At 42.4% G+C, this 19,891-nt stretch overlaps 1 protein-coding gene across 8 annotated transcripts in view; it reads left to right on the top strand.

Annotated features, from left to right (window-relative positions):
- The first annotated feature begins 7,529 nt into the window (after nucleotides 1-7,529).
- Nucleotides 7,530-19,891, top strand: part of DSTYK (dual serine/threonine and tyrosine protein kinase) — a 56,773-nt gene continuing 44,411 nt past the window's right edge. For 6 of the 8 annotated variants that reach the window (XR_009536843.1, XM_060129493.1, XM_060129463.1 and 3 more), the window contains exon 1: nucleotides 7,530-7,923. Coding sequence is in view for 7 of the 8 variants with exons in the window: in XM_060129493.1 (XP_059985476.1) it covers nucleotides 7,659-7,923 (265 nt within the window). In the remaining variant the exon portion in view is untranslated. Of the gene's footprint in view, nucleotides 7,924-15,101; nucleotides 15,679-15,779; nucleotides 15,853-19,891 lie in introns of those variants that run through there. The other 2 variants (XM_060129473.1, XM_060129483.1) reach the window with 2 other exon arrangements.

Raw genomic sequence — 19,891 nt, 5'->3', positions numbered from 1 at the left:
TAAGGAACCTCCATACTCCATCAATTTACATTCCCACCAACAGTGTAAGAGGGTTCCCTTTTCGCACGTGAAGCTTGTTGGGTAGTGCTCCCTCTCTCCTCTACAGTTTGGGGACGGGGAATGTTCTCATGACCAGAATGCCTTCCATCCACCTTTGCTTCAGAATCCTAACCCTCACCTGCATTAAACCTCCATCTTGCAGAGCTTGATTCCTGAGAAAGGGGATAGGCAGGAGGATGATATGAAATATTTTCTTTTGGCTAAAATATATTGAGCATACTCTGTGTCAGGCATTGTGTTTGGCACATGTGGATAGATACATACTAAGCCAGCTGGAAAATGTTTTGGAACTCAGGTTTCAGAATTTTCCAGAAAACCTCTACCAAAATAAAATAGACAGGGACTTCCCTGATGGCACAGTGGTTTTAGAATCTGCCTACCAATTCAGGGGCCACGGGTTCCATCCCTGGTCCGGGAAGATCCCACATGCAGCGGAGCAACTAAGTCCGTGCACCACAACTACTGAGCCTGCACTCTAGAGCCTGCAAGCCACAACTACTGAGCCCGTGTACCACAACTACTGAAGGCCACGCACTTAGAACCTATGCTCTGCAACAAGAGAAGCCACTGCATTGAGAAGCCCGTGCACCACAGTGAAGAGTAGCCCCGCTCGCTGCAACTAGAGAAAGCCCGCGCACAGTGACAAAGACCCAAAGCAGCCAAAAATAAATAAATAATTTTTAAAAAATGCTTTAAAAAATAAATAGGGCTTCCCTGGTGGCGCAGTGGTTGAGAGTTCGCCTGCCGATGGAGGGGACACGGGTTCGTGCCCCGGTCCGAGAAGATCCCACGTGCTGCGGAGCGGCTGGGCCCGTGAGCCATGGCCGCTGAGCCTGCGCGTCCGGAGCCTGTGCTCCGCAACGGGAGAGGCCACAACAGTGAGAGGCCCGCGTACTGCAAAAAATAAATAAACAAAAATTAAAAAACAAATTAAAAAAATAAAAAGATAATATAGACAAAGAAAAGGGTGTTGATAGGTTTTCAGCTATCCATCTTTCTCCTTCCAGGATCAGCCCAGAAAGATAAAAACGTGTGTTACAAGGTCTTGTGGCAGGTAAAGAAATTAACCAAAAATGAGTTCCACCAAAATGCCAGGCAACATAGTGGAAAAAGGATCAAAAACATTTAGACTTGGAAAAGCATTACTAGTCTTCCAATCTTACTGATGAGAAATGAATTGTGGCAAAGCAATGTTCAGTGCTTCTTCTGGAAAGCTTTGGGTCAGTTACTCTAAAAAATTTCTGGAAACTTTGTTCTTCTACTTTCTTCTTCTACTTTGTTCTTCTAGTTGTTCTTTTTCTTGGCAGTAAAACAAAGATTACCTCTGTTTGGGGTTATACTAAATTTCTTTTGATTGTTTTTCCTTCCCATGCTCTGTATCCTAACAGCCAGGGATGCCACTGATGAAATATTCAGCATTGGAATGATACTTGATGTATAATTAAATAGAATACATTTAGCAATTCTGTTTTATAGACCTTTAATCTTCAAGTTAATAAACCTCCATGTAGAGAATCTCATAAACAAAACCAAAACGTTCTTGGAAATACATAATTTCCTTGGAAAAATACATAATCCTGAATGTATTTAGTACAGGGAGGAAAGAAAACATTTATTAAACACTCTTATGTGCCAGGAGAGTTACTAACTGCTTTACACATTATGTCATTTAGTCTTCCCAACCCTGTGAGGTAGGCATTAGCTTCACTATACGGATGAAGTAACTGAGGCTCCAAAAAGTTAAGTGATTTACCCAGGATCACAAAGTAAGTAGCATCACAGCTCAGACCAGAACTCAGGTCAGATTCTGACTCCCGTGCTTTTTCCTAAACTTTTACAGGATTTCATTTCCAAAGCACTTTCTCTTCCAATGGCTCATTCCATCCTCCCCAAAACACAGTGAGATTAAACACAATTATAGAATTCTCCCTTTTAGCAAGTCACAGAGCCAGGATAAGAACGTAAGCTTGTAGCAATCATCAGCATCTCAGTTATCTTTTATTGAATGCTTTCTATGTGCAAGCCTCTGTACTAAGCATTTTTAATACTTTTTTCCCTGTTTCAATTCTCATAATAACCTTATGAGGTGGTCATAATTATTATCCCATTTGATAGATGAGAAAACCAAGACTCCGAGGGGCGAATGACTTGCCCAAGACTATACAGTAGCAAGTCAGGACTAGAAATCGGGTTTGTAAAAATGATACCACAATTGATAAAAGCAGTTGTCATTTATTAAACACATCATGTGTCAGATACTGCTTCTTAAAAAGATTTTTTATTTCTAAATACTTTGAGATTTATAATTGGCATTGATTTTTTAAAATATTTATTTATTTAGGCTGCACCGGGTCTGAACTCTTAGTTGCGGCAGGCATGCAGGATCTAGTTCCCTGACCAGGGATCGAAACCAGGCCCCCTGCATTGGGAGTGTGGAGTCTTACCCACTGGCCCACCCGGGAAGTCCCGGCATTGTTGTTTTAAATGCTCATAATAACCCTATGAAGAAGGTAATATTATTCCCCTCTTACAGATGAGGAACTAAGACTTATAGATAATGAGTAGTGTCTCCAAGGGCATACAAAAGGGAAGGGGTAGAACTAGGATTTGAACACAGGTCTCTTTGACTCCAATCCTATTTCCTTAATCCTCAGACTTTGCTGATTCCTGTTCCGTCTCTGTACACTTTTTCTACCCAAAGTGTGGTCCACAGACCAGCAGCATTGGCATCACCTGAGAGCTTGTCATAAATGTGGAATCCCAAGCCCTACCCCAGACCTACTGAATCAGATGTGTATTTTAACAAGATGCCCACGTGAGTCTTGTGCACATTAAAGTTTGAGAGGCACTGCTCTGCAACACACCAGCAATATACAGAATAAGCCGAGAAGGGAGCAAGATTGTCTAGAATAGGGCTTCTCAAACAAGTTCCCTTGGAAATCAATTTGAGCTGGAAAGAGGTATGTTCTGCTGCTCAACTTGGTAATGGTGATCTTTTCCAATTCATAAATAAAATTAAGTTAATGAATTATATTTTCTCATCTTCCATAATTTTTCCTCTCTTCTTTGGAGTTGAATATCACTTGCCTGTTAGTAGGTTTAGACGATGACAATTGAACAGTAGTAAAGAAATACCTATGGAAAGCTCAGAAATGTTGTTTAATTGTTTGTTGTATTTTTTTCTTTAATTTGTGGGTTTTTTAATTCTTGGACTTGTGATTGTGATTTTATGGTGCATAACAGAGAATAGTCATATTTTCTCATAATAAACTTGTTCCTAACTCACATTACAGAATTCAATGTTACTGTCTTTTGGTGTTCCACAAAAAGCACCTGATTCCCACCTATATGAACATGACTATCAAGTCTTCAGAATCTCTCTAGAAATCATCTAACCTAGAGGAACTTGCCATAGGAAAGTAAAGTTAGAAAGGATAACGTATGTCTCACCTATTCCTCTTCCTTCTAAATACTTTGAGATTTATAATTGGCATTGAGGATCAACATTAATAGATACAAATATAACCTACTGGTTCTTTCCGAATAGAAATATGAGTGGTTTTTAAGCCATGTTCTCCTTTGTGTTTTTCTCAATATTCAAAAATATCTAGAGTGAACATCCAACAAATATCTAATGAACACTTACTAAATGACAGGCACTCTTTTAGGTGCTGGAGACACAGCAATGAACAAGCCAGACAAAAATTTCTCTTCTGGATTGGTGGTTGCCAGAGGCTGAGGTGAGGGTGAGGATGAGGGTCAGGGGCAAAACGGATGAAGGGAGTCAAAATGTACCAACTTACAGTTATAAAATAAATAAGTCCTGGGATGTAATGTACAGCATGGCTACTAGAGTTAATAATACTGTACTGCACATTTGAAAGTTGCCAAGAGAGTAAATCTTAAAAGTTCTCATCACAAGAAAAAAAATTTTTTAACTGTGGATGGTGACATATGTTAACTAGGCTCACTGTCGTGATCATTTTGCAATATGTACAAATATCAAATCATTATGTTGTATACCTGAAACTAATGTAATGTATGTTAATTATACCTTAATAAAACCCAAAATCTTGGTTCTGATGTCAGTATCTTTGGGCCTTTCCTCTTGGGCTGGTCAGATTCCTTAAAGACACTGCAAGTTTCCTCTCTGGAGAGTAAACGTCTTGTAGCTAGAGATCTAGGAATTGAGTGGAGGAGGAGGGTTGGGAATCTTCACATCCAGTATCCATTAGTTCATTTAATCTCCCATTTTATACAGAGACCTCTGATTCAGCCCTCTCTGGAGAATAAATACTTCAGTCTTCTTTTGGAGGAGTGGGGTCAGGGGGACAGTTGAAGAAGGGGAAGGTGACTTGGAGATCTAACTGCTCTTAAACAGATTTCAAAATCCTTGTTTTAATCCCTGCCCATGGTTCAAGATGTACATGGCAGCCCTGTTGTCCTATACACAGTAGCTAGGAGGGGAACTACTGTTACCAATTCCTGAGACTTGAGGGATTCTGCAGTTTACATCAGGTTGGGTCTCAGCTTTTCCCACTTGGGGTTTCGGATTCAGGTTTTTCCAGGCTAGTAACTTAGTTAACACTTGTCCATTGGCTTCCCAGCTTCTACTTTGTTTTTTTGTTTTTGCTACTGGCTCCTCTCATTATTGGGTGCTTATGCTTTTAAAAAAATTCCATTACTGTCATTTTAGTGGTGTCCTAGGAGGGAACAAAAGTAGTTCTGTGTGTTTAACATCATCACTTGCAGGAAACACTTTCCTACACTAACTTAAATCCTCTCTCGTTATCATTCAAACCCTTATTCTCCCACATTTGTCCTTAGAATTAGATATTGGAATAAAACATGTATTTTTACTTGTAGCTGATTGTAATTTAGGAAGAGTTCACCGTCATTCACACCCTTTAAAGTTTTAAGTAGCAGGAAAAAATTGATCACTTTCCCCAGCAGATCAAAAATGGAGATGAGACATACACATATTAAAAATCATGTGTGTAAAAGGTTAGTTACTGCAGCATTGTTCATAATACCAGAAGACCGCACAAAACCTAACGGTCCATGAACAGAGGACCTGTTAATTAAAACATCCCAATCCATATGGTAGTATAATATACAGTCAAAAAGGATGAGGCAGATCTTTATGTTCTGCTGTGGAAGAGTCTGTAAGGGCAGAATAGAGTAAGTATAGTATGCTATATTTGTGTTTTAAAAAATATATTTATATAGTATCTACATCTGCAACAGTAGTTACCTCCTGGGAGGGGAACTAAGTGGCTGGGAGACAGGGAGTAATAGGAAGACTTAGTTTTCCCTTGCATACCTTTTGCACCATTTGAATTTTATATCACAGTCCTATATTACAGTAAGTCCCCTACATACGAACCTTCAAGTTGCGAACTTTCAAAGATGCGAATGTGACATTCCATCAATGTCAGGCGTGAGTGAAATTGCAGCTTGCCCTCCGTCTCCTATGGCTGATGATCTTTCAGCTCTACCATCTCCCACCTCCCACCTCCTCTCCCTCCTCCAGTCAATAATTCTTGCCTGTTCACTCGATGCCAGCCCCTGTATGCCAGCTATTGAACTGTACTACTGTACTTTTCAAGGTACTGTACTGTAAGATTAAAAATGTTTTATTTTTTCTTTGTTTGTTTTTTATGTATTATTTGTGTGAAAAGTACTATAAACCTATTACAGTACAGTACTATATAGCCGATTGTGTTAGTTGGGTACCTAGGCTAACTTTGTTGGACTTGCAAACAAATTGGACTTATGAACGTGCTCTCAGAATGGAACTCGTTGGTATGTAGGGGACTTACTGTACTTACTTTAGAAATAAAGAACTCATGAATAGTTTTTAAAAGGATGAGCTCCATGAACTTTACCTTACAGAATGCTCTCCCTGATTACTTCCACCTAGCCATGTTTCACCCCTTCTTCAAGATGTTAATTCCCAATTCCTTTTTTGGACAACTCCAGCTCAACTACTCTCTCTTCTGGTCTCCTTTGCTAGAAATTACTGTGTGTGGCAAATCATCACACATTGCTTTGTTACACCACTTCTAAAAAGTAGTATAAACCATCTTGCATTAAACTTTTCATTTTGTATTTTCATTTGTTTCACTGAGCCTTTTAGGGGTTGCAATGGACTTTGAAGGGGTCTTCAAAGATAAAGAATGACAAATGGAGAATACGTGAGCAAGTAAAAGGGAAGGAGAACATGAGAAGGAATTTGAAGTTCCTCCTTAGGGGCAGACTTCACACGCATTTACCAAGTAGAGATTCATGTGAGCCAGTGACCCCTTTTTATACAATACTAAAAGCCCCTGGACAGGTAAAACCTTCCCATTTTACATGGAATTAACCCAATTATCACAACATCAATAAGCTAAGAGCACTTGCACTCAAGGAATGAGAGGTTGGAAGACTAAAGCAAACATTTTGAAGCAAAACTCACAAAATTTTAGGGGGCATAAAGATCAACTAGCCCAAACCCTTACTTCACAGGTCTCAAGGCAAGGCATTGGAGAAGTTCAGACTCAAACTCAAGTCTCCTCTTAAATTCTGTTGGGGGACTACACTATCCAGCCTGTGGGAAAAGACATCTGGCCTGGGTAGAAGATGGGGTCTTTCCACGGCAAGAAAGACAGGAGGGCTCTGTGCCTGGAGAAGAGGAGAAAGAAAGCAGGAAGTGAAAAAGGAGTGGTTGTCAAGTTTTGTTTTATTCCTAATTGTGTCCCAGGCTCCGTCACAGTCCATGTCACTAGAAGTCTTCCATATTATCAGAAGCCAAATTAAGATAATCAGAACTGGTTTGGAAGGCTACTAACCTCAACTTCCCCTTACCCAGCTCGGTCTCTCTACTTCAAGAAACCAACTAAACTTCAGCTTACAGCTCTTTAACGACCCTTCTACAAACCCCCTTCCACACCTGGAGAAGGAAAGTCTGAAAAGGAGAATGCAATGCAGACATGAGGGGTTTCCCTATTTCCGTGGTATTTTCAGCCGCTTCCCCAGTATCTACTGTATTGGAAAGTGAGAGTCATTTAGGGTAGCCATGGAGACAGTACTAGCCTCAGTCTTGTTTCCTTACTTTTCTTTGCTATTAAAATCTTTCGCTCTGATTTCAGTAAGGCACCCCTCCTTCTGCAGGAGTCCGGGTTCTGCAGGTGCTCTCTCTCCTCAGGGACACTTCTGTAGGGAGCAGGAACATGTTTTTAAGTCGGGAAGAGCGTGTGAGCTCTGTGTGAAAACGGGGGAGATGTATACCAAAGGACGATCGGTCGCATCCACAGTCTCCAGGTTTTGGAGCTCGGCCCCGGCCCAGACTACAAGTCCCAGGAGACCCCGCAGTGACGGGGTGCTCCGGTGATCGTTCCCTCATTCCTCTGGATAGTGGAGATAAAGGTTCCGTTCGCAGCGCACTGCGGTTTGGTTTGTTTTCAACGGCGGTGACGGAGGTTGGGAACCCGGCCGACTGCAGGCGGGGGCGTCAGGAGGCGGATTCCTCCTGCCCTAAGCACTGGGGGGCGGGAGGAGGGGAGCCGGACCAGAGGGCCGGGCACCAAGCCGCGAAGGCAGAGCAGGCTGAGGCGATGGAGGGCGACGGGGTGCCGTGGGGGAGCGAGCCGGTCTCGGGTCCCGGCCCGGGAGGCGGCGGAATGATCCGCGAGCTGTGCCGGGGCTTTGGCCGCTACCGCCGCTACCTGGGACGGCTGAGGCAGAACCTGCGCGAAACGCAGAAGTTCTTCCGCGACATCAAGGGCTCCCACAACCACAGCTGTCCCTCCTCCCCCACGGAAGGCGGCGGGGCTGAGCGCGGCCCTGCCGGCGATGTCGCCGAGATCGGGCTGCAGGCGGGTAAGGAGGGTAGCCGTGAGGAAGACAGGGCTGGAGAGGCAAACTGAGGGTGGGCCACACCCCTGCCCCTGCAAACAACCCCGGGAAGAGGCGGAAAGTGGAAGAAGGGCCGCGTGGCGAGGCCCCCGGGCCTGAGCTGGCCGGATCCGAGATGCCGTGGGAGGGCATCTCTCGGGGTGGGGGAGGGGAGGGGCTCGGCCGCGGGGACCAGAGGGCAAGGGGCGCCCGAAGGCAGGAGTGCCAGGAGCAGGATCCAGGGGACCGGGCTGTGCACGGGCGGGAGGGCGGAGGGCCCCAGTTTGAGAGGGCGGAGGTTAAGCCTCGGAGTGAGGAAAGTTGCTCTGAGTTCGGGGATGAGCAGTTGTGGTCAGAGTCCCAGTTAGGGATGGTGGAATGGAGGGATGGAGGACGGGCAGTAGGCAGGGAGCCCTAGGAGGCCAGGGAACTGTAGTGGATTTTGTGTGTCCGATGTGTGTGTGTGTGTGTGTGTGTGTGCGCGCGCGCGCGTCTGTGTGTTTGACTATGTATGTGAAATACGCTTGCATCAATCATTTGGCAACTCTGTGAAAGGAATGTACAGGGGAATGGGGCTGGGGTCGCTAAAGGAAAGGATGTCTGATGGGTGCCAGGGAATTGCCAGAGATGCGGATTGTGTTTAGGGTGAAGAAGTTAGACAGGGAAAGGATCGTTTTTTGGTCCTGAAACTTGACTTGATTCTCTCTGGGATGTGTTAGAGGCCCTAAAGCATTTAAAATCGTGCAGCGTTTTTGACCTTTCCTAATTTCTTGCTTCCTCTTAAACTGCTGTTGGTGGGGAACTGGAGGGTTTGATAACTTGGTCTAATTAGGAAATAACAGATTGGATGGAAGAAGGGACTGGCATCCCATGCAGACAGATACCTTGGGACAGTATAGCAGTCAGTGGGTTTCATTGAGTGATTCTCTAACTAAAGTGTGTATTAAGATTAATGTTGAAAATATCTCAGGCTCTATCCCACAGATTGATTATGTCTAGTGGGTGGGTCCTAAGAATCTAAACGCAAGCCATGGGTAGGGATTCTGACGCAAGTGGGCCAGCAAGCACACTTTCAGAAACACTAATTTAGATGCTGACAGCAAATTTGAACATGAGGCGTAGAATACAGTGAATTCTTAAACTCTTCAGAGTTTGTGTGTTGGGCCCTATATTTCCAAAGTTGCATGTTTAATATCCTAAATTTGTCTGAGACTCCAGAAATGGTGATAAAAATAAGATTCTGATTGATGATATTCCACTTAGTTGGCCTGGATGTAAATAAAAAAGCTTTTATTTTACCTCATGGGATAAGTGGGACAAGGGGGTATGACTAGCTTTTCTGAAGTTGTGGTTTTGCCATCTTCTGCCCAGAGATTTGTTATTCTTAAAATGGACCCATAGAGGGAACTAATTTCTGTGAGGCTATCAAAAACAATTGGTGAGAAGGGCAGATGTTTTCAGGGATGAGCCCCAGAACGTGTACTTTCACCCTCTCCCTCAGCAATGCTTTCCAGCAGCTTTCCCTGCTGCTCACAAGTTTTTCTTATAGCTTATCTGTTGCTGTAATTTTTTAACAACTATTTTAGAATTACTACTGATAAAAAATCAGAGAGTAGATTCACCTCAGAGAGATGGAGGTTTTCAAGGCACCTTGGCTGGCTCTTGTTTTTATTCTTTAAAAGCCAACTTAAGAAATACAAATGCACCTTTGTATTTTGCCTCATTGGCTTTTCTAGTTGACTGCATCATGAACTAATCTTTTCGTATTTAACTCTCTTCACCCTCTGGAGTCTGTCCATCTGAAATAAAAACCAGGAGAGGGTACAGATGACAGGACTGGGAGCCATTTGATTTTGTTCCATGAAATGCTTCCATTCCTTTAGTGTGGACAGTTTTATTTTTGGAGGTGAAAAGGAGCATCAGGAGAAATTAGTGAGGTGGCACTTACTGTGTATATTTTGTGGATGCCATTTTCCCAGCTGTTTAGGTGATTGTGTTAGAAAGTAGAAACCATTCCTTAAAAGACACCTAGCTCAAAAAAAAAAAAAAGACAACTAGCTCTTGTTCTCTCCCTTTACAGACTATCTTTAGAAGGTCAAGTTCATTCAGAGACTGTCTCAACTTTCTTCTGTGAATGTTGGTTTCTGATTAATAGGAACTTGAAATTTTAAGCGAAGGAACACTCAATTCTTAACCTCAATTCTTAAAACCTCTTTTGAAGGTTTTAATTATCATTTCAGAATGGAAGTGTCTTCTAGGTTGGATGTAGTATGGTATTTGAGCAATTGAAGATCATGGATTAACTGTAAATTTTTATTATTTCACTTTTAACCACAAAAGAGATGGGAACAACCCCCCAAATAATGCTTCCTTCTTATTTTTCACAGTTTTCAATTCACTGAGGGCAGTATAGTGAGTATATAATGTACATGATGTTTTAGAAGTTAAAAAGTAGGTGGAATCTCAAATGAGAGTAGCTTGGCCTGTACAGGGAAAACTGAATTATAATGAAACCGCCTTGATTCAGTTCCTCCTTTTCTTCCCAAAGCACTGGCCTTCTTTTCACTTAACTATAGGGAATGAGAGCCCGTCTATCTGTTGATTTTCCTCTGTCAGAGGGTTCAGAAGTAATGAGATAAAGGCTTTGACCACTTCTGAAGACAGGCAGAGTGGAGTACTACAGAGTAGCAGAGGGAGAAGTATTTTTCTTGTTTTATGATCTAGTAGAGTTCCAAGCTGTTGCAGTGTATCATAAACCTCTCAATTTTAAGAAATTGGAATGACTTAAATGCATTTAGTTGGAATGCTTTAATCTGTGCCACATTCCTTTCTTCCTGGTTCCGCTCCTTACTAACTGAGTGACCTTGGGCAGATCACAACGGCGCTGTGCCACGGTTTTCTCATCTGGAAATGAGGATTATAATCATAGTAGTTGCCTCTAGGGTTGTTGGGAGTTAGTATATGTGTTTAGAACAGTGCCTGGTAAGGTGCTGTGTAAGTATTAGCTATTACTAGTCAATAAACATTTGAGCCCCTGGTAATGGGGTTAAAAAGTAAAAACAAACGTTGGTCTTGGCCTTGGGTTAGTGGAGATCAGTCTTCCCCTTCTATAGTTTTCTGCTAAGAAAGAAAAAAATATATAATTATCATTACAGTGCACCTGTTTGTTTATGTTGGATACGGGAGGAAAAGGACTATCGAAGATCTGAACCTGGCCCTCTAGAAAGGGGTAATCTAATCTCAGCCATATGCATACGCAACATATAAAGTAGAAAAATTGGAAAAAGCTAAAGGTAGATTATAGGCATTTTATGTGAGTTACAGTTCTTAGGTTTTTATAGCTCTTTGCCATTGGTTTGCTAACAACTTCGTTTCTCCAACATCCTTCACCCTCTTTTGGTTGCCAGAATTAAAAGGGAGAAGAAAAGCACTAGTGTACTTACTTATTTAAGAAAAGCCCTAGTGCACATTTTTCTTGGACTTGTTAGACAGAAATTTGTATGGATAATACAGTTTAAGTGGCAGAGTGGCATCTGGGCAAGGGATGGAAAGTTGGGAGAGAGGACTTTCTTTACAGCCTGGTTTCTTATAGTTGCCATCTTCATGGGGCTGAGGGGTGGAGGGGAGTCGGTTGTGGGGTAAATCAGCCAGAGACTGGGAAGGGTGTGCTTTCTAGTAATTTGCCATGATCTGTTTAGAAGAGCTGCCTCAGCATTTCAACAGAAGCTTAGCAGAGATGGTGCTATAACTGTGATTCTTATTTGTTACTTGTATTACCTTAGATGAACAAAACCCCATTTCCCCAATTATATCTAAAACTTTCACTTTCTCTCAATTTTCTTCCTGTATGGAAGCAGCATATAGTAGTCAAAAGTTTTAACCACCATTGTTTTCTGGTGTAACAAGTGGAAAAAAAAAAAGTAGTCAAAAGCAAGCACAAGCACTTGAATCAGACCTGAGTTCCTCTTCTAGTTCAGCCTTTTATTAACCGTGGGACTTGGGGCAAGTTACTTAACCTATTGGAGTCTTGGTTTCTTCATATGTAAAATGGGAGTGATACAGAATGCCACATATTATATGAATGCATCTATTTGAAATGTCCAGAGCAGGCAAATTCATAAAGACAGAAAGTAGATTAGTGATTGCCAGGGGATGGGAGGAGAGGAAAATGAGGAATAACTGCTAATGGGTATGGGATTTCTTCCTGGGGAATAAAAATGTTCTAGAATTAGATAGTGGTCATGGTTGTACAACTTTGTGAATAGGCTAGAAACCACTACATTATGTGGTTTAAAAGTGTGAGTTTTATGATATGTGAATTATATCTAAATAAATAAATAGAATGGGAGTGATAATGTCACCTCACAAAGTTGTTGTGATATTTAGAGATAATATACATTAAAGTACTTAGCACAGGCATATAGTTAGTACTAAACATACGTGACATTTGAATGTGTGTGTGTATGTACTTGGTGAACATTAGATTAGGAGGCTGGAACAGGGGTGTCGGGGGAAGAATAAGAGGAGTGATGAATGGAATGAGGAACAGAACAGTTTTGAGCTGAAGCCAGATTTAGGCCCAGGTCTCTAAGCTCCCAGTCCCGTTCTGCTTCTGTGACTCCTCCCTTGTTCTTTCCTGATCTGACCATGGGAATAGAAAATGCACCCTGGCAATGGAGAGATTACGTTACAAGTGAGTCATAACCCAGGATCCATAGCTTGACATGGAACCATAATCTACTTCAGTGGGAGATTTTATCTGATTGAGTGAGTATAATGTGACACTACCTACTCAAGCCTTTTATACCAATATCCAGTCCCTTTCCTTTCCCCTTCCTAATCTTCCTTTGCTAGGATAATCTGTTTCCCATGGCACGGGGCAGCGCACTACTAAAAAGGCTTGGATAATTCTGCCTGCTCTTGAAAGAAAAGACATTAGTACCTTTAAGATTATTATAATTTTTAATATGTTTAGTTTAGTCTTAAAAGGCATTACTGATTTCAATATGGTTAGTTCTTCAGCCTTGCAAGTAGCATTTAAAGAAAGCATGGATTTAAATAAAAATCCATCTGGTCTTTAGATTTTGTTATGCTCTGTCCACTTTCCAGTCATCAGCATTTATTTCTCCATGCTTCTCTGTCTCACTATGTTAAGTCAACAAAGAATCTTCCTGCAATAAATGCACTTCTCAAAAGCAATCTTTTGAAACTAAAACCTCAAAAAATATGTTACTGAAGTAAAGGGAAATATGAATTTCACCTTAAACCTATTGCTCAATTCCTATAGGCTCTGGACATACAGGTCATGTTTTTATTTATTTATTCATATGATAGCTATGGATAGATTTGTCTGATCTCGCTTACTAGATCGTGAACTCCTAAGGGTAAAGAGTGACCTACCATAGTGCTTTGTACATAATAGGCAAGTATCTGTTAGATCGTTTACATATCCGGTAGATATTGGAATAATGTTTTTTTCTACTCCAGAAGGGCAATTTTTCCCCCATGAAAGATATGGGATTGTGTATCTTTGCCAAGATTTTCCTCTCTGGGCCCCTAAAACAGAACAATGATAAGCATTTGATAGATGACTCATTAGGCTGGAGCTGCTAGTATCCCAAAGAATGATTTTCATGTCCCAAAGAATGAGTTGCGTGCAATACTGGAGCCTCACCACGATATGGGAAGTAAATATTCATTCACTCAACAAATCTTTATTAATGCCTAACTTTGTACTGGGTACAGGACACACAATGGTGAAACATTGTCCAACTAATTGATATTTTAAATTCTAAGCTGATGTTAGAATTGTTAGAATTCTAACACGTTAGAATGTTGTTAGATGTTAGATGCTAGAATGTTAGAATGAAAGAAAGAAGGATTAGTGTTTCATCATGTTCCCTCTAGAGGATTTCCTACACATTGGTTTCCTGCTTAACCATTAGTCTTTGAGGACAGGAGGATAAGGCATATGAGAAATTCTAAGATTAAATGGCATTGATAAAAACAGTAGTTGAGATGCTTTACTAACTTTCTGACAGTACAGAAGAACTAGCCCCAGTCTGTCTCTGGGATGGAATAACTATAATTGTCTTGTTTGCATGGTTCTAAAGCAGAATGCATTCATGAAGATTGTTGTTAGAGTCTTTTATCTTCATCAGAGGTTACTCACAGGGATGCCAATATGAAGCGTGTGAGGAGTGTGGGTGGATGCGGTTTTTTCCCTGTTTTAAGACCTAAGGTGAATTTGCTCTTTTTTTTGTAGGAAAATAGTTCACCTCTAGGGATAGTGGGTTTTGCTTCCTGCGTGGTCCAGGGAATCTGAATGGTGTCATTCATAACAAGAGTGTAGAGTCCTTGTGAAAGATGCAGCTTTTCTTTCATGACTCTCAGAGGTCTGACTGGAGTCCCCTGTAGGATTTTCAGTCTAAGTATAGGCCACCCCATGCTTGAAAATTGATTCCATTCTTTGCCAAATGGGGAGTCTGGTAATCTTGGGGATCCTGGAACTTGACACTTTAACAGAGGAGAACAGATGTAGCAGTGGTTATGTGCCCCCTTGCTTAAAGCTATAAATCAGCCTCTCTGAGAAAGTCTCCTTATAGATAGTATTCCTCCAAAGTCCAAACCAAAACTCTCTGAAGGAAAGTTGGTCAGAGCATGGGGACTCATCAGAATCCCCTGTGGGACCCTGGTTGAATTGCCCATCATATGCGGTGCCTTCTCTGTCGTATTTAGTAGGCAGTGTGCAGTGTGAGTGGTTTGGACGTGTCCCCAGCCTGTGGGGTGCCATGTGGCTGCGGGAACCTTTTGACCGCAAGTCTTTGGAGTTGGGCTTTATAATGTGCTTCCGTTCCCTGGGGTGGTGTTCTCTGGGCAGGAAGATGGGAAGTAGAACTTGAGGATTGTTTTGCTTTTCACTTGTTTAATAAGACATCAAAACTATCCCAAAGAATAGTAATAGCTTATGTATTCATAAAAGCCCTTGACTATTAAAAAAAAAAAACCCTCATACTTCTTTTTAAAAAAATGCTTTTATCACTTTTATTTTACTCAGATATAAAAAAAGGTCTAATTTTAGCTTCATCAGATTAAGACTTCAGTGTGTTATTTATGCCAGACAGATTTTACCCTTTCTAGTTTATATAATGGGAGAGAATTATATTTCCCAGGATTTTCTTGGTTAAGCCAAGCTTTCCAGACTAAAGATTAAGTAAGGCCGTATCATAAAAGCAACTGGATAACAAGACTAATTTGAATGAAAGCTCTGTTTTTATTCAAATTAGAGGGACAGTGACTGAACCAATATGGAGCTTACTTTTTAGGAATATTCTGTGCAATATACTGTAGCCTGAACTTTTAATATTATGGAGATATGTAGGGGCAAAAAGGAATGAAGAACTTGGGGGAAAACAGCTAGTAGGAGAAGTCATTCTTATTCTTTTGGCATATAAGAAGTCCCCTGGGGAAACCTATCTCAGTTTCTCCTGATTGAACAATTGGCCTGCTCTGCTGGCTCATATTCCATGGAGAGAAGTGGAGAAGTTCTGCTGTTGCAACTTGGAAACGTGGTTGGTTAGTCGAGGATAAAAGTAGTTAGTTGGCATGTGATAAAGAGGCCTGAGCTGCAGAAGAGGTGGAGGTGTGTTCCCTACTGCTGCACATCAGGAGGCCGCTGCAGGCAGTGCAAGGTCAAGCTTCTTCTGGTGGCTTCTTGTTCAATGCACTGGATGGTTATAGGTAACTTTCATCAACGTGTCCTGTCCTGGAGTGGGTGTTTGTCTATACTGCTTAGTCTTGAGGACTTGGGTTCTAAATCTGATCCTGAACTACTTGTTTAGATGAGTGCCTTGGACTCCCCAGACTCAGAACTGGCATCAGAAAATGATCACAGGAAGATTGAGGAGAAAGAAGGTAATGTGCAGGGCAGAAGTGGCGACAGTGAAGAAACTTATTGTTTAAATTGTATTATTACTGTATATGATGTATTTTTTACCTGCTGGGTTTTTTTTTTTTTTTTGCGGTACACGGGCCTCTCACTGTTGTGGCCTCTCCCGTTGCTGAGCCCAGGCTCCGGACGCGCAGGCTCAGTGGCCATGGCTTACGGGCCCAGCCGCTTCGCGGCATGTGGGATCTTCCCAGACCGGGGCATGAACCCGTGTCCCCTGCATCGGCAGGTGGACTCTCAACCACTGCGCCGCCAGGGAAGCCCAGTTTTTTTGATGAATAAAATTCTCTCTCTTAATCTCTTTTCTCTGAGATCCAGACCTGGATACATTTTGCTGGTTATCTTTTTGGCCAATATTTAAAAAATTATTTTGAAATAATTTCAAATTTATGTAAATGTCACCAGAACAGTACAAAGAGTTCTCATACCCACTCCACACAGGTTCTCCAGTTGTTAAGATTTTATTGCATTTGCCCCATCACCTAATCTCTCTCTTTCTATTATAATATATGTATATATTTTTCGGAACCTTGTGAAAGTGAGCTCTAGATAGGTTGTCTTATCTCTTCTGAACACTTCCAGTGTGCATTTCTCCCAAACAAGGACATGCTATCAGCATGCAACTTCCCAAATCAGGAAATCAACATTGAGTCAGTATTACCATCCAGTCCACGGACCCCATTTAAGTTTTGCCAACTGTCCCAGTCGTGTCTTTTTCTTTTGATCCAGGATCCTGTCCAGGAGCACATGTTGCATTTAGTTATCATGTGTCTTCAGACTCCCTGAATGTGGACAGTCTCTCGGCCTTTCCCTGGCATTTATATCTTTGGCAGGTTTAAAGAGCAGGCTTTACATTCTATGGGATGACCCTCAGCCTGGATCTAGCTGCTTCCTCATGACTAGACTCAGGTCATGAGCTCTCAGCAGGACTAGGCACAGAAATGACGTGATGTGCAGTCACATCAGGGGTACATGTTGTCGGCCCACCCACCCTTGGAGATGTTAAGCTTGATCTCTGGTCATGTTGGTGTCCTTTAGATTTCTCCACCTTAAAGTCACACTTTTTCCTTTTGCAATTGATTAGTCTTTTGTGGGAAGGTGTTCTAAGGTTTCACGGATGATCTTGTTCCTGAAAATGCCTCCCTCCACTAGACCTAGCATCCATTGACAACGCCCACCTGCCTCAGTGGTGGTTTTTCTATCCACTATTTCTTCTATATTTCTTAGCTGGTATTTGCAAAGTTAGAGCATTCCTTTTCCATTGTTTGTTTATTATTTATTTATATCAGTGTGGGACTTCTGAATTTTTTCAATGGATTATAATTTATTATCATTTTAAAAAAATTTTATGCTTAAATTGTCCCCAGTCCGGTGAGTAAGCCCCCCTTTGAGGTGGTTCCTGTGTCATTTTTAACACATTCCCACCATTGGATCATTCTTAATGGTAACTAGCTGAAAGAAGCTGCCTTCCAAATGACAGAAACTAAGCCCTGAGTGAAGCATGGGGTCGGCTTTCTCGAAGAACCGCTTCCATCTCTGCATCCCGTAAATTACAGCTTCAGCTGCCAGCTGCCTTTCTATTCCTTCTGCAGCTCGACCAGCCTCAGGAGCAGTTTCTCCCAGAAGGGAACTTGTCAGCAGGCTGCTGAGTATGGTCTCTTCATGTCACATGGCTCCCAGGACATATAAGCCCTGAGGGGGGGGGGGCGGTATGGGCAGGGGAAAGGGTGGGGGGAGGTTATGTCCCCCTTCCCAGGTACCAGTACAGTCTGCTTTTCAAAAGCTGTTCAAGATCTTAACACGACCACCAGGTAGGATAACTTGAGTGACATTTCTGCCAGCTTGACTTTCAGCTTCCAACAAGAGCTTTAGCTGCTTGAGTACATTTCCATCTCTAATCTCCAAAAACCATCCCCTTCAACCAAAATACCTTATATTATTTGGTCCTGAAGGTTCTGAAACCCAGACTCCCTAAGCATATGTTTTCCTTAAATGGGGATGCCCCTTCTAAAATTCAGAATCCTTTAAATTTAGCTGAAGGTCAGAGAGCTTGTTTGGGAATGATAAATAAATGCTTCTTGGCAGAATTATTTCTCTCTCAGCTCCTGGGGTTTTTGTAGCTCAATACTTTGAAGCTTGTAGTAGAATTGATTTTAGTAGAAAGACTGTATAATGTTCATTTCTCAATTTAGGATTTGTTCTGTACTCTTGGCACATGTAGTTAATAACAAATAAAACATCACTACTTATTTGTGGAAATGCATATTTGTGTCACTGATTACTTCAGTGACTTATATAAAATCCTTTGTATTTAACTCACTTTCAGAGAGGACTTCAAGTTCAGTGTTAAAGGTGAGGTAAAAAATTTTACCAAAGGAGGGAAATCCTTGGATATCAGGAACAAGTATTGCAGTAGTAACTCTGTTGAGACCTGAATTGACTCTGAAGCCCCATCAACCTTATGAGTTTCAAGAATAGGATAAGGCAAAGATAGAGTTCCACTTCACTTATTCCATATAGTGCCTTCCCTCCTTGGCCATGGACTATACCTTACCCGGCTTTCACTCATATTATTGACTGGGATGGAAAACAGGCAAGAAGGAGAGTGTGATGATATAAATCCATTACTCCAAAAACAATTTAAGCAACGTATCTAACCTAATGGGTCACTAGAGACATCAAAAGGTCATTAACGAGAGATTGGTTCAAGATGGTGGAGTAGAAGGACGTGCTCTCACGCCCTCTTGAGAAAACACCAGAATCACAACTAATTGCTGAACAATCATTGACAGGAAGACACGGGAACTCACCAAAAAAGATACCCCGCATCCAAAGACAAAGGAGAAGACACAATGAGATGGTAGGAGGGGCACAATCACAATAAAATAAAATCCCATAACTGCTGGGTGGGTGACTCACAAACTGGAGAACACTTATACCACAGAAGTCCACCCACTGGAGTGAAGGTTCTGAGCCCCACGTCAGGCTTCCGAACCTGGGGGTCTGCCAACGGGAGGAGGAATTCCTAGAGAACCAGACTTTGAAGGCTAGTGGGATTTGACTGCAGGACTTCGACAGGACTGGGGGAAACAGAGACTCCACTCTTGGGGGGCACACACAAAGTAGTGTGTGCATCGGGACCCAGGGGAAGGAGCAGTGACCTCAGGGGAGACTGAACCAGACCTACCGGCTAGTGTTGGAAGGTCTCCTGCAGAGGCGGGGGGTGGCTCTGTCTCACCGTGAGGACAAGGACGCTGGCAGCAGAAGTTCTGGGAAGTACTCTTTGCCGTGAGCCCTCCCAGAGTCTGCCATTAGCCCCACCAAAGAGCCCAGGTAGGCTCCAGTGTTGGGTTGCCTCAGGCCAAAGAACCAACAGGGAGGGAACCCAGTCCCACCCATCAGCAGTCAAGTGGATTAAAGTTTTACTGAGCTCTGCCCACCAGAGCAACAGCCAGCTCTACCCACCACCAGTCCCTCCCATCAGGAAACTTGCAGAAGCCTTTTAGATAGCCTCATCCACCAGAAGGCAGACAGCAGAAGCAAGAAGAACTGCAATCTTGCAGCCTGTGGAACTAAAACCACATTCACAGAAAGACAGACAAGATGAAAAGGCAGAGGGCTATGTACCAGATGAAGGAACAAGATAAAACCCAAGAAAAACAACTGAAGTGGAGATAGGCAGCCTTTCAAAAAAAGAATTCAGAATAATGATAGTGAAGATGATTCAGGACCTCAGAAAAAGAATGGAGGCAAAGATCGAGAAGATGCAAGAAATGTTTAACAAAGACCGAGAGGGCTCCCCTGGTGGCACAGTGGTTGAGAGTCTGCCTGCCAATGCAGGGGACACGGGTTCGTGCCCTGGTCTGGGAGGATCCCACATGCCGCGGAGCAGCTGGGCCTGTGAGCCATGGCTGCTGAGCCTGCGCATCTGGAGTCTGTGCTCCACAACAGGAGAGGCCACAGTGGTGAGAGGTCTGCATACCGCAAAAAAAAAAAACAAAAACA

The sequence above is a fragment of the Lagenorhynchus albirostris genome, chromosome 2 (genome assembly GCF_949774975.1).
Source record: "Lagenorhynchus albirostris chromosome 2, mLagAlb1.1, whole genome shotgun sequence".
In the NCBI taxonomy this organism is placed as follows: Eukaryota; Metazoa; Chordata; class Mammalia; order Artiodactyla; family Delphinidae; genus Lagenorhynchus; species Lagenorhynchus albirostris.
Note: the sequence above shows the minus strand (reverse complement) of the source record. Positions and strands in the feature narration are given on the sequence as shown.